The sequence below is a fragment of the Mixophyes fleayi genome, chromosome 7, assembly GCF_038048845.1.
Source record: "Mixophyes fleayi isolate aMixFle1 chromosome 7, aMixFle1.hap1, whole genome shotgun sequence".
NCBI lineage: Eukaryota > Metazoa > Chordata > Amphibia > Anura > Limnodynastidae > Mixophyes > Mixophyes fleayi.
Window position 1 is genome coordinate 126,558,670 of NC_134408.1, and position 15,628 is coordinate 126,574,297.

At 38.4% G+C, this 15,628-nt stretch overlaps 1 protein-coding gene across 1 annotated transcript; it reads left to right on the top strand.

The window, feature by feature from the left end:
* Positions 1-313: 313 nt before the first annotated feature.
* On the top strand, positions 314-13,843 carry CFAP210 (cilia and flagella associated protein 210). The gene is made up of 9 exons (XM_075178664.1): positions 314-466; positions 2,082-2,302; positions 3,455-3,628; positions 5,524-5,729; positions 6,362-6,518; positions 10,793-10,932; positions 11,171-11,363; positions 12,437-12,601; positions 13,380-13,843. Exons 1-9 carry the CDS (start codon positions 397-399, stop codon positions 13,734-13,736), a joined length of 1,683 nt encoding a protein of 560 aa, XP_075034765.1. The 5' UTR covers positions 314-396; the 3' UTR covers positions 13,737-13,843.
* Positions 13,844-15,628: the final 1,785 nt, after the last annotated feature.

Below are 15,628 nucleotides of genomic sequence, written 5' to 3' on the forward strand. Positions count from 1 at the left end.
TTCCTATAAACAAAAAACAATAGCACACCCGCGAGCAAAATGGTGCATACTAATTGCTTGAGGACATAGTAAATTAATCTATCTGAACGGCTCTATCTAAAGGTAAATGCGTTCATAAGGGTCTTTAGCCATGTATGGGTGCTATTCTGATAGTTAATGTCAAGTACTTGTTTTATAATTATATCTCCTTACTGTCTGTAGGACCAGTTGCCCTGCTCAAAAATGGCGTCTGGAAACTCTGCGCAATCATGAGTTTCACTTCCTGTTCATGCGTTTCCCTTCCTGTTCGGTAACTAGGCAACGAGAAGTCACCGGACGTTACTTCAGTTACCAAGCAACGCGAGGACGCCGCAACAGCTCAGCGCCCCCGGGGAGAGACCGGGTGAGAAGTCCTGGATGATGGCGGAGGCGGCCTCTTCCGTCGTCCAGTACGGGAGAAGGAAAGGCTCCAGCAGAATGCAGAGAGGTGAGCAGAGGAATCTCCGCAGTACAGGACGGTAACTTGTGGCTCCTGTTCTGTTGTTGAACTACAGGTCCCAGCATGCTATCACAGTTCATGCTGGTTCTTGTAGTTCTACCACAGCATGAGCTGGAGAAGCAGGGGTTGCCTACCTCTGACTGAAAAGGTATTCTGGGGCTTGTAGTTCCACAACAGAATGCCATCACAGGTTGCCTAATGTACCTCAAACAGTTTCAATGTCACCTTCCATCTGTTAAATGAAACTATTAATTACAGTTTCTGGTGGTAGTGACGAATAAAGCATAAAACAAATTTGAATGCATATATTTTTAGACATGGGAACATAATCTAAGAAACCTCTTGGTAAAGGCTTACTAAGAGGTTTCTTGGTAAGCATTTAAACATATTAGGAGGTATTTGGAATAAATGTACAACAGTTTAGGGGGCAACCATTTTACCACTAAAGGAGTTACGTGGCAAACATTTGCCATGGTAATTGGATATGTAATAGAAAACGTTTGAGACATTCTGGTGTACAGCAAATCACATATGTAATGTTCCTGCAGTGATTTCATTCACCCACATTAAATTAGTCCATGATACAATATTTTTTTGCAGCTTAGTGACTATACTGTATATATTGAAGTGTGCCTAGTGCTTTTGAAGACATAGGCTACTCCATCTCCTTTCCTGACTACACGCGTAAAAGGCAGGTGTGCGTGGCAACCGTTCATCATGGACAGCAAGACACACCACGCAAATTACCAGCAGTCAGGACAAACATGCTGACAACTGGGACAGGACCCTCAAATTGAGACTGTCCCACCTAAAATGGGACAGTTGGAAACTATATAAAGTAGTGGTTCCCAATATTTTTTTTGCTGTTTTTTTTTTTTTTTTTTACTAGGGTCAGAGCATTTCATTGCTTTCAGTCCATCTCTGCATGTGATGGGGCATTGTGATTATATGGGAAGGGGGTTAGAGGTAATTGGGAAGCCACAGACTGAGTGTTAAATAGTGGAAAGAGCAAGGTCCTCCAGCAGCACAGATTGCTCTTGTGAGGCTCCTATCAAACTAGTGCATTTTGTGGTAAATTGACGATTTAGCCCATGTTGGGACATTTTATGGCATGTGGGAGTCTGAGGGCCTGTGGGAGAGTTTTGGAGCAAATGAGGTGAATAAGTGGCCATTTTGGGACAAATGATGTGGGGGTGACATTTTCATTTTGGGGCTACTTTTCCATTACCAGAAGTAATTGTAATGTGCAGCCCTTTTGAAGTTTGGAGGTTTGCACATGGGGCCCTTGAAGTATATCAGGTTGCCCATGACTGCTCTAACCTATTGGTGCAGACTTGATATACGAGGTAAAGGACACTGAGCAGAAGTTTAACTATTGAGTTGCTCTACTGAACATCTCTCAAACTAATATACGAAGGAGTCGAACATCAAAAACTACTACAAAAATGGCTTCTGCAAAATGCTAAACATTTATTTACTACTTACCAAATATATTCGGCATTCTGTGAAAATGAAACGTTTTGAAAATGTATTGCTTTATTACGGGACACAGTTTTAAGTAAGACATAATCATTTATATATCTTTTATTATTTAAAATTGCAGAACAAGGGGTTCCAGAAAACACTGCAGATATAGCAAGGAAGCCAGTGGACCTCCGGCAAGTTACTGTTCTGCCAAAAGCTGAGTGGGAGCGTATTGTGAAAAACACTAACTTTAACGCTTTGGAAAATGAAGCCAGACTACTTTATGAAGAGATCAAAGAAAACGAGGCCTTGCATTTACGTTCTAAGGAAGTGGTGAAAGGCTGGACCAACACTATATCAGTGAGTAGTTATCAAAAAGAACTCTATCCAGGAGTCTCAGGGGGTATATTTACTAAACTGCGGGTTTGAAAAAGTGGAAATGTTGCCTATAGCAACCAATCAGATTCTAGCTGTCATTTTGTAGAATGTACTAAATAAATGACAGCTAGAATCTGATTGGTTGCTATAGGCAACATCTCCAGTTTTTCAAACCTGCATTTTAATACATATACCCCTCAGTCTTGCTTCAGAAGCCTGGCTCTGCATGTAACATGCTTTGTTAAAGCAGGATTATTGTATATTAGGGGACAAACACTGGTTCTGTACCCCAATCAGATTCAAATGGAATGTTTCCTTGTGCAGTTTAGAAATATAAATGAAATCACTTGTTGCCGTTGGTTACAGCACCTTTCATCCATGCATTTATTTTCATAAATTTTCACAGCTGTGTATATGCTATATGTACTTTAGTTTTAGGTCTTAACAGTGAATCATATGGTCCAAAAATATGTAAAATCATAGTGTAAACAATTCAAGTAAATCCCCTGTATGAATATAATTTGTTAACCATGTGTAATATAAGACAAGACATTTATGTAATCATTTAAAACTAATAGTTACTTATATGACATTAGCAATCAAAAATTGTATTATGGCAAATTAAATAATACTAATAAATGCAATGTTACTGGCTATACGGTTATCTTCTATGATGGTGTAATTTTGGAAAATGAGTTGTAATGATATTATAAGGTGATTCAGTAATTTACATGTTAAAGTTTTGATGCACGCAGACAGAATATTCTTGCGGTCATGCAGACCAGTATTTCTTATTGATGTCCGTATACGTGGCCCAAAATAGTGGTCAATAATTTTTTATGATTCTCTATTTCTCCAGCTATTTTCCTCCTGGTTGCCTATTTGATCGCAGCAAGATACAGTGTGGCCATCACGTACACAAAGTAATTGCAAATAAATTGTGGGCTTAACTAATGTACACAAGAAAAGCAGCCAGTCAATTCACAAGGAACCAGTGACATCACTGAGGCTTGGGGCAATCGTAACTATTGGTTACACCCACAAAATGGCTACTTTCACAGTGTGTAGGTGGCACAACCATTTAAATATAGTTCATATAATTTTTTTTCACAAATATCATTATTCTCCTCACAGGGTCTGAGGCAGAAGAGACTGAAATCAAGGAAACTTCGAGAAGAGAGAGAGGAGGAGGAGAAGAAAAAGATTGATCTAGAGGAAGCGCAGTTCCAGGCAGAGAAGAGGAGAGAGGCAATAGAAAAAGCCAAGACCAAGCAGTACTATCAGAATGACAAAGTGAAGACGTTCCATGTACGTCACCTCTCCTTGTGGTCATCTCCTGTGGGATGATTGTAAATCGTGTACTACGACTCTTCTGTTTTGCTATGCATCAGTTTTACGGGGATGTTTATGATATATATATATATATATATATATATATATATATATATATATATACATATATATATATATTTAAAATGAGAGAGAATCAGCAAAGGCAGGAACAAATAATTTTTCTGCCCCTAGTTAGTTACCGAATTTGTGCAGCCCCTGGTATCTCCTCAAATTGTACCCATATGTTCCCATATATAGGAATATGAAATGTGGGAACGGAATCTAAGGTCTGACGTAGTTATGGGTAAGGGATACCTATTTAGTTTCAGGCTGTTTTGCTAATGATTATATTTCAGCTTGTAGTAAGTGGAAATAGGGGCAGTGAGTTGGCACTGCTGACATCAGGTAAGGGCTACCTTCTCTTTGTGTGACACTTCTGCTGTGGAGGTGGTAGGAGAAAGGCAAGATATGATTATTTAAGTTGGTTTTACTTAAAAAAACCTTTTTATTGTGTATGTTTTTATTTAATGCAAAAACGTTGGCCAGTTTGCGTAGCGTGAATCCGCTCTCCGTGTGCTCAGGGAGTGGGGGCACGCACATTGGCCTATCCAGACGTATGTGATTCTGGCACTAACACCGCCTGCACCTGGAGAGGTCGGCCAAGGGTGGAAGAACAGGCGTTTTAATGTTGGCAGAGTGCAGTACACAGACTTGCCGAAACACGCATTTACGCCTCTTAGGAGGTGTATCTTTTGCACCTGCTAGAGAATGGCTGCAAATACTCATTGATGATGACAACGTGTTTGCAACCAGGCACAGATACTGCTACTGCGGAGACGGACATATCTTGAGATGTGTACGGCTCTGCATGTGGGTTGAAATACGCTTGTTTTTCATGTTCTTTTCTTAAGAGTAATTTACTCTCATTTTGTGGCCAACTCTGTACCAACCCCAATGTATTTAAGAAAAACAGGGATCATCCCTGTCCTATAATAAGAGAGCATTTAATATAGTCTAGTGTTGGCTAACCTGTGACACATCAAGTGTGAAACTACAAGTCCCAGCATACCCTTACAGCAATAAGCTGCTATATATTATTAGCAAAGCATGCTGGGACTTGTAGTTTCCCAGCACCTGGAGTGTCACAGGTTAATCAACACTGATATAGTCCAATCTCTGCGCTATGCTCTTTCCCAGGCAACTTCCTTAATACATCACAGAAGGAGAACTGTAAGCTATGGAGCATGCCGGCTCAGTATAGCACAGTATTAAACTTGCCCTTCACAAAGTGCTGGTTGTTCTTTGCCTTTAGCTGTGCTGCACCTATACTCGGGGACCCTCTCCATTACCAAGAACCCATATGGCACTGCAGTGGTAGAGTAACAACATTAAGCTTCCTCTGCACCTTCACCAAGCTTGTCAAATTTTTGCTTAGACAGTATAAGAAAGTGGAGCTATAGTTTGGATTCATTCTACGAGAGGCACGATGTCTTATGGAAAATAACTGATGTGAGCACACAATTGGGTTAATCAGTTCTGGCCATGTATAAACTTTAGTGTTCACAAATCTCTACTAGGTGGGAGAGTATGTTTGTATTTAGCTCAGCAAATGCTTCTAGAGGTAGTGTTGTTTATATTTTATCAAGATTAATGTGTTTAAGTGTGATTATATTCCATACAAATTTGCCATGATTTCATTTTGTGCTAACTGAGGCTTAAATAAAACCACTAGATGCTTGGAATGTAAGGTCTTTATACAATAGCTATGGTGCTCTAGTATGTTCCAAATTCCCTGGATATGCTGAACCTCAAAAAAACAACAACTTATAATTATTTGTTTTTATTTCAAAGTTTTACCTATATTATTACAGAGCGCTTTGCTGCTTACTGAAGTCCTAAAAGAAAGAGATGCACAGATAGAACTGAAAAATAAACGGATGAATATGAGTAATAAGCAAGACAAAGACACTTTATCTAACATGCAGCGTGAACTAGAAGAAAGCATTTATAATGACCAACAGAGGGCGCTGCAGAAATTGACAGAAAGAAAGAAAAATGCAGATGATCTTCTAAAGCAGTATGTAAAGCTTTTCAGTTTTCTCTTGGACACCAATGTTTTTTCGGCTGCATGTTAATCTTTTAGTGATGTATCATACATAGCAGCGTAATTACCACTGTGATAGTCCATGCTGCTGATATGGGGTCTGACAGTGATGGCCAAACCTCTACTTTTTACTTATTTCTACTTAAGCATGAGCAGCAAACTTTGCTGGGAGGAGAACATGGGAGAGATGTTAGACGCAGAAGATTGATTCCGGATTAGGGAAGGAGTCGTTAAGAGTTTGATCTGTATACGCATGAAGGAAAGCTCCTATAAACTCTTACTCCGACAAATGCCGCCCCCCTAGCCCTCAATTTTAACTAAATTAAACTAAAATATTCCTAAATTGCTCCCCCCTGCAGCGTCCCAGTTACAGCCCTGCCCAGACACATCCGAAGCACACCCAGAAAGTCAATCCTCCTATCACACCCCCCCCCCCCCCCCAAATACTAATGGCGCCCAGATGCTAGGGCACGGCCCCCTCCCAACTCTAAATCTGTCCTCCCTGCAGCACAAAGTGTCTTTTCCAAGGTGTAAAATTATACCTCCTAGCTGGATGTACTCCTAAGTCTAATGAGGTCCTTAATATTTCTTGCATTTCTCCATAGGTTAGAGGAACACAGACGTGCTGCTGAGTTAGAGAGACAAGTCGATTACAGAGAAGCTGAGGAAATCCAAAGGCTGGCCAGGCTGTACGAGTGGGAAATGAATAAGTTGGCCAAACTCAAGATGGGAGAAAAACGAGACTTAATGAATGCTCATCTGGTGAGTAGGGAGAAATATTAAAGGAAAGAACAAGTTGTAATATGTAAAGAAATGATATTGCTGTGCACAGGAACTCTAGCATAGCTCAAACCTAAATGGAAATTAGACAACAGCAGAAATGTAATCAACAGTGATAACATCTGGAGCAGGGTTGGAAAAAAAGGTGTTGTTTTTTTTTTCTTTTTGGTTTAAACCATTTTTTTTTTTGTTCAAACCAGTTTTTTGCATTAATGTTTCAATGAAAAAAAAATTGACTCTTGTTTACTATAGTAATATTGGGAAACATTGCTATATATTAGAAACCTAGATAAGCCATGTTTTAATGCTTTTTTACATTAACAATCACAAGTTATTAGGCTTTGATATGATTTATTTTAAATAAAAAACTATTTTTACTGCTTATTATTCCTATTGTATCTGAATATATGTAGATAGACTAAACATATTAAAACATACAATGTACACTCACAGATGAAATTGAAAATAAGAAAACTATAATGTTAAGCATTAGTCCTGCTTATTACTTATAATTAAATAAATCTGCATAGTAATACAACATGGAAAAACACTCTTCAGAGAAACACACACTGAAAAGAAAGGAGCTAAGCATTAGCACTGGCCATGCCACTGGCATTAAACATTCTGATTAATAACACTAGTTTAGAGGCCTATTCTGTTCCCAGTCTGTTTTGAAGCTTCGAATGATGAACTAAACCAAGAGAAGAAAACATTCTTTATACACTAGCTGAAGATGCTTGAGCAGTCAGAAGTTGTTCAATAATATTAAGATGACACTTACGACACCACAGATTCATTGAAAAATGATTCCTGGAACGGTGGAGCTTGTACCTGGAACTTCACTATTAATGGTCATACTTTGAGTTTGCAAAATCAAGTCCCAATTTTTTCTCGTCTTCACTTAATTGATGTTCGGTGTTATTGATTTGCTTTGGATCAAGCATGTAAGCAAGAAAATCAGCTGGAGTTAAAGCTCTGTTATATCGGTTTTCAAATGTCTTCTTAATATTCTCATCTTCTTTCACATCCCATATATATCTTTTAAGTTGATTCCACACAACAACATGAGCAATGGAGCACCATTTTTTTTTGTGCTTCATGAAGAGTCTCAGCGATAGGCTTCAAAATGCAAATCATTTCTTAAACATTCCTCTTACATTGGCCACTTTTGCTAGAACATTTCTATCGATTTTGTTTCCGATTATCTTTGTAGCATTTTAGAAGTGTAGACCAGCCTTTAATGTAAGCTTCCAGACAATCTACTAATCTGTTCCAACGGGTTTCAGCTGGCATGATAAGTTTTGGAGCACCTGATTATCTGTAGAGAGCATTTGCAAAATGGTTGTTTCGAAAATATTTCCAACATTGAGAACATGTTCTTTCAGGTTAGGAAACTGACAGTCTTCAGCTAAGAGATTCAAAAGATGTGCCGAACAGGCATAGGCTATCACATGCATGTCTTTGGCCGAACAGGCATAGGCTATCACATGCATGTCTTTGGCTGAACAGGCATAGGCTATCACATGCATGTCTTTGGCTGAACAGGCATAGGTTATCACATGCATGTCTTTGGCTGAACAGGCATAGGCTATCACATGCATGTCTTTGGCTGAACAGGCATAGGCTATCACATGCATGTCTTTGGCTGAACAGGCATAGGTTATCACAAGCATGTCTTTGCGGCTTTCTAGCAATTCACGTATCCGTGAAACATTAGGTGCATTATCTGTCACAACTGAACCCACAAAAACACTTCAATTCTTCATCACATTTAAAACCGAGGCCTACATTAGTTTGAGCTGTGTTCTATTCAGCTTGCCTTCAAAATAGTAGATTCAACTAAAAGAGAACTGGGTCATTCCACATCAGATCACCCCAAAAAAAACCGAAATGTCTACCACCCATCTCAGATTTCTTCGAAATTTTTTTAGTTAAGAGGATGTAAAAAAAATAATTCTCCACTATGAAACAGAGTACCCTGCCAATTTGTGGTAGTAATGTATACCTTTTTTAAACACCCCCCACCCCCCAAAAAATGGGATCCCTAATCTTGATTGAACCTATTCGAAAAACTTGCGTTTTTCCCGTAATGCAAAACATGAGGCAGATAAAGTAATTTGGTTTGGATTTTTGGATTCTGGAGGAAGAGTTACGTTAGGGGTCCAAATTTTGTGGTGATTCCTTAATAAACACCTGTGATACTTCAAATAAACTGGATAAAGCAGCTGCGATTAGTAAATTATTTAATAATTTGAAAAATCAATATTTATTCAACTAATTGTCAGACAGTCGAGATATTTGGCAGAAATAGTTGTTTTGACATCCTCTCTTAACTAAAAACATTTTGAACAAATTTGAGATGGCTGGTGAATACCCCTGATTGAACTGACATGGAATGACCCAACTGTAAAAGGGATCATAGATGTCTAATATGATTGCAAGGACCATTTACAGAGCCACTCCAAACAATGCAGATTGAGTGGTTTTTTTTCTAACTATGCTTTGTTGAGCAATTATCCTATGTTGCCCAGAGTGGCTGTGTGAATACGACTTGCCATCACCCTAATGCTCTATGAATGAATCTTTTTACAAAGTTTCGTCTGAGCTGCAGTCTGTCCCATTCACTGCAGTTTGAACACACTGCTTCTCAGGCAGAGGCAACACCCATGTGCATGTGCTTTTAACGTAACATCTTCTCCAGCAGTGTACTAACACTGTTACTGAGGTAGACTCTAGCCTTGTGGATGTTGAGATGGACGTCTGATCTCTGGGCTTTTTATGTCCAGGAAAAGGGCACAACATTTAAGAGATGTTACATAATTAATTTGTACAGGGCATTTTCTCAGTCATTCATTTGTAAAGTTGCCTGATGAAGGGGCCTCTGTGCTCTGAAAGCTAGCAAATATAAACATTTAGTTAGCCAATAAAGGTATCACTCCTATAATACTTTTGTCTTTTTTGACACGAAAGTATTCAACATCACATATATTTGTATTACAGAATGTTGCTCCCTGAAAAAATATTATTTGCTTGGCAGACCTTTTTAAGGAAGGATTTTGCTTGGGTAATCCAGTAAGTCTGCCATCAACGCACTAGATGCCTGCTGTACATTGTGATATAAGGCTTGTTCAGCGGCCTTTACTTCCAGGAAGTCCTTGATTGTTGTTCAATTGTCTTAGTAGGTTAATTTTGACCCTGAACCAGAACATTATGAGTCAGACCACAGGAGGCAAAACTACTGGTTTTAAGACAAAAAAAAGAACAAGCTTTTTTGTGTCCCATTTTGAAAGCATCCCTGCATTTAAATCCTGCACCAGGACCCCAAGCCTGTCAACTCATCCCAAGTTGTCCCGGGAACGGGGAAAAAAAAAAGTGTTTTTTGAGGCAATTTTTCTGTACCCTGGAGCACATCCTGGGGAAGTTTTGTGGAAGTTTATAGAATCTTTTCTATTCCCAGCAATATTGGGCCTGATTCATTAAGAAGAGTTAAGCAAAAGTAAGTAAGGCAAAACCATGTTGCATTGGAGGGGGAGCTGAATTTAAAATGTGATAGAAGATTTATATTTGGGGTAGGGCATGTCCTAGATCAACTTTAAATTTCAGTGTACAAATAAGCTATCAAGTATTTGTGTGCTACATGAAAAAACAGCCAGTATTTTCCTTATGTGCAAAATAAGAAACTGATTTGCACCCCTTGCATTGTAACATGGTTTTGTCCAGAAAACCTGCTCAATTTTTTGCTTAACTTTCCGTAATGAATCAGGCCCATTGTGTCTTAGGAACGACCCACATTGCAAAACGTAAACACAATTTATCTCCAATGCCTTCAGTTCCACTGACAGTTTTTACATACCTGATCCTAGCCTATGATGAAAAAAATTGATATATAAATATAAGATAATATTTAATATTTCCAAAACGTGGACTGGATTTACATAAAAATTTGGGACACTTATAACTATTACCATTGTAATCAATTATTATTAATTTTACTTTTTCAGCTGTCTATCATTTATTCTAGTGAAACATATTAATTGCTTAAGTGTTTTCTGTATCCCAACAGTTGACATACATTTATAGATGTCAGACGTATGTATGTACTTTTAAATCTTTTTACTTATTTATTTTGCAATGGTTTTCTTTCCGCTACTTCCCCATCCGTACACAACCAAGGTCATAAAAGACCAATGGGTCGTGTATATATTGATTTGTAATTTGACATCTATGAAATTGAAGTATTTGGGGCGGTCTCATAGGCACATGTTGCAGACAGAAACTTCCTTAGAGCTCTCGAGAAACAACAAGAGGAAGAAAATGATGAAATGGTTCGAAATTATATTCTCGCCAAGAAAAAGATGGGAAATCTGAAGAAAGAGAGAGAAAATGAAGTATACAGGTGAGATAACTTTACAAACCAGGTTTACATTTTGTTGAGTGTGTGTGTTTACAATATCCTGCAAAGTTTTACTTTTAATGCCTTTATGTTAAATTAATTTAAGCATGCATAGCGTATCTTTATTGTAGGACATATTTATTCCTGTATATCTAGATAACCTGCTATTCAATACAAGACTATAAAAACAAATTCTGCTTCTGTAGAAGGACATCTTGTGCTAATGGCATCTTCTTTCTAGAAAAACAGTGGAACGTAGAGATAAAATCACCGACCTACTGACAGCTCAAATGAAAGAGAAAGTTGACGATGAAGAGCAACGCGTAGCAAAAGCCATAGCTGAACTGGAAGAGAAGGGCAAAAAAGAAAGTCTGGAAAAAGAAGAAAAGATAAAAGCAGATATAAGAACAATCACAGAGCACAGGCTTGCCATGGTGAGTAGGGGGGGCCTGTTGTCTTCTGGAACAGGATATTAATCGGTCTTAAAGAAGGAAGGATTGAGGTCAAATCTGGCTTAATAATAACCACCTGTTTAATGGAGAGGTGACAGGATGGGCTTACTCTACCATCCGGTCTCGGTGCCACCACCAGAGTCTGGTGGTGGAATCGCTTCCTTCTGGGTGTGTAGCTGCTGCTGCACCTTCTTGCTGGTGACTGTGGCTGGTTCTTACTCTGTATCAGGACTGCAGGATAGGAAGCAGAGTGTAGACAGGATGCCGGGATCAGACCTGGACAGCTGGTGGACACGTTAGAGTGGTCAATCTCATCTGTAGATCACGTTGTTTTTACATTTATTTTGGCTACCTGTTTTGCCCCTCTTATGTATGCTTTGTTCTCTCTATTCTTACAATACCTCTAGTCGCTTCTTCAATATCAAAAATGGAGTTTACTGCTGTTATTACTGAAAGGGGAATATTCTCTCCAATTGTATATCAATTTACTACAGCAAATAGACAATTAAAAGACAAAAAACAAAAATTGAAACATCAGACATCTTTGGGTCACGGCCGAACTCTCAAGAGTATGTTTACGATGTGGCGCTTCCTGGCGTTTTGAAGTTATTTTTTAAAATGACACTTTTATTGAAGACAAAGCCCATGGGTTGTTGTCTTTAATACAAGTTGCCATTTGAAGAAAATGACTTCAAAGCTCCAGGAATCAGCGCTTTGCATAGTACACATACCCCTCAGTGTTTGGTCCTTGGGATTATCCCAAGTATGCTATTGCGATTAAAGTTTGTGGCCATACTATTTTTTTGGGGACGACGACGAAGGGGCTGCATATATTTCTAAGTCCTTCTACTCAATTCATTAAAGTTTCTGATATCAACATTATCCCTTATGGTCCTTTCATACAAAGACATTTTTCACTTTCAACGTCTTTTCTCAGTTCACACAACGATTCTTTGGCCACCACCTTTTCTATTTACCTGTAGTATTATCCTGTCCTGTATAACAGTACTATCCAGTGCAGATTAATGCAATAACAATTATTTTTCTTGTATCAGAGAAAGAAAAAAGAGCAAGAAGAAAAAGAAGAGAAATTAAAAGCACTGCGGGCCCTTCATGAGATAAAAGAGGACGATAACTTCTTTATCTCACAGCAAAAGGAGAAAATGAGAAGATCAAAAGAACAGCAGAAAAAAGTGCAGACCATGCAGATCCAACAGATGGTAAGGAGTCTACATGATATACCGGCTTCCTGCTGACACAACCCACTATAGTCAGGTGATACAGTTTGATAGTCTAGCACAGACTTGTAGTTGTACTTTTCCAATCCTGTTTGCCAACCTGATACCGCTACAGTTCCAGTACCAAACAAAGGGCCACTGGTTGATCCCATCTTGCTTTTATCATTCCATTATGGAGTGGTCTTGAATTGCTCTACAGACAAATAGTATCATATGCATAGAAAAAAAATCATCCTACATATTAAAGCCTCAGCTCAAAAAGCTTTGAAACTTAGATATATGAGTAATAGTGGCATATTGTTTCCACAAAGCAGATTGCATTTTCAATTTAGTGGTCATTAAAATGTTTCCAATCTAGGGGTAAATGTATCAAGCTGAGAGTTTTCTGGCGGGTTTGAAAAGCCAATCAGATTCTAGTTATCATTTATTTAGTACCTTCTACAAAATGATAGCTAGAATCTGATTGGTTGCTATAGGCAACATCTCCACTTTTCAAACCCGCCGAACAACTCTCAGCTTGTTACATTTACCCCCTAGAGTTTAAAATGTAGACTGTAGACAATGTGAGAGGCATTTATTTACACCTATTAATGTGGGCGGAAATGTCCTGTATACCGTGACAATCCGATTATGTTCGCTCTATTTTAAACAAAGACTTTAAAATAAAGGAAACAAATTAGCTGTGCCATAAATGACTGCTACAACAGACCATTATTTTAAATTGCCCATTCGCGATGGTTTTATATTTTCTCGTTATTAGGCCGAGAAGAAGACCGTGTCACAAATGGAAAGAGAAGCGGAGTTAGAATACGCCAGGCTAAACAGAACGAATAAGGAAGAGGAAGTCTTCCAGGAATATGCCAGGCAGGTGATAGATTCAGCCATCAAAGCTGGCCGAAATCCATACCTACTGAAGAAAGCGTCGGAGATTGGTACTGGCGGGGGACATGGTCCGGTTTACCCTGAAAGGGGGGGCATTCGGCCTAGTTACCAAGTGCAGGACACCAGCGGCGTCCAGTTGCCGGCTTTCCAGAATGACACCACCCAACAAATAAAGGAAATCTACGATTCTTGCGATATTCAACAAGCCAAGAGAAGACTCGGTTTTACATTTTAATGTGTTGGTTTTTTTGCCATTGTTGTAGCACTATAAATAGTAAAACAAAAGCTACTTTATTTCATTCTTAATGTAGAATTTCAGTCTAGAATAAAATGAGAATCGTTGTGGTTGGATTTTCACTTCTAATTAAAATAAATAGTGTATGTAAAGTTCTAATCTAGGATTCAGTCAAACACCAAATGCAAAGGGCAGTCTAAAAGCAGCACATCTTGCATGGAGGGTTGATGGACAAAAAAACCCTTTGCCCAAATCGGGAGTGGGAGGAAAAACACACCCTGTCCTGCTAAATACGATCTATAGAATGGACAAGAAAACAGGCAGAGTCCTGCTCTGGCGTCACCACAGAAGGTAGGATCAGTACTAGTCATTAATTCTATCTTTATCTAGACCAAGGGTATATTTACTAAACTGCGGGTTTGAAAAAGTAGAGATGTTGCCTATAGCAACCAATCAGATTCTAGATCTCATTTTGTAGAATGTACTAAATAAATGATCACTACAAAGGAATCCTGCGCTGAGTTTTAGGAAAGCGTATAGTGTATAAGCAGCTGAATAAGAGAAAAGGGTGAGTGTCAGCCCTTAAAATAGAAAATCCAACACAAACAAAGCTTACAGCGCTGATTAAATACAAACTCAAGAGGAAATGTCAAAATTTAAATTAAATTGCAAAGCTACACAAAATGAATCAACATTTAACAACACATATTTAGCATTTTTAATAAAATTCAAGAGACCAGTCTCAAGGAAAAAAACAAAACATTTTTTTCCATATATTCAAAATAAAAATAAAAAAATAATAAAAATAAATGATTGAAAGGCACAAAATGCTGGGTCTACCGCACAACGAATATGCATGCAGAATAAATACAACTGTGATAGAGTGATAGATGATCATCTGATACTTTGTATCATAATAGATTGAATACACTCAGGTTTCTAAAAGATAAGTGAAGAATAATCTGCTGGCTGGTCTAATCGGCAATAAACGGCGGCTGGTCATGTGTTCTAATGTCTCATAATAGAAGTGAATAGCGGCTCAGCATATGGATACTTCATTAAATCAACAACTCTATAGTACAATTGTACATATGTCTTATAGAAGCAACGGTAGAAAGGGGTTCTCTCCGAAATATGATATATTCTTTATAGTGTGTTTTTGCACAGTCTCTGTGACCACTGTGGTATAAATTATTGCAATGTTTACTTCAACATATGCACCTCTTCAATGTTATCCTCATTATTCTTCTCTTCTTTTTTTTTTCTTCTGTTTCACTAATGTATCTAAAGAAATTTAGATATATATTTCGGAGAGAACCCCCTTTCTACTATTGCTTCTATAAGACAAATGTACAATTGTACATGGGAATCTTCTTCAATGTAACATGTATATTTCCAATGATGAGATTATCCATATTAGAAAAAAAAAATAGCTTGTTTTTCCTCAAATGCAGCATTGATATATCCCAAAGCCTGTAGAAGTCATCATAGGTTGCCCAGTATTGCATTCACTTTTAATGTGGTCAATAGTAGGTTCTGCATAGTGTTCCTCTGAGCCCTTGGTAAATCTCTCCTTTCACTTCCCTATTATGCATTGCACACACGTCGTGGGCACAGGTCTGCCTCACCATGGCATGCTCCGTGTTTGCCCCCCTTCCCTGCAAAATCATGAAACTGGGTCTAGTCTTAAAGTTGTTAAATTCATTAGATGTCAACAGAGTAGCCTCAACTAAATCTTCAGCTAATACAGTGGTTCCCAAACTGTGTGTTGCAGCGATCTCAAATGATGCCATGGCCAGGGCAGGGGATAAGCAAGACAGGGGACTACTTGGTAAATATTTTTGCTTAGGGGTGCTTTGAAAGAATTATGGCTCAAATGTGCCAATACAACA

What these genes read in the sequence shown, in the direction of transcription:
- CFAP210 (XM_075178664.1), top strand. Translation starts at nt 397, where the DNA reads ATGATGGCGGAGGCGGCCTCTTCCGTCGTCCAGTACGGGAGAAGGAAA. An exon ending in ACAAAGTGAAGACGTTCCAT is followed by an intron (nt 3,629 to 5,523) that starts GTACGTCACCTC and finishes ATATTATTACAG; the next exon opens with AGCGCTTTGCTGCTTACTGA. An exon ending in ACTTAATGAATGCTCATCTG is followed by an intron (nt 6,519 to 10,792) that starts GTGAGTAGGGAG and finishes GCGGTCTCATAG; the next exon opens with GCACATGTTGCAGACAGAAA.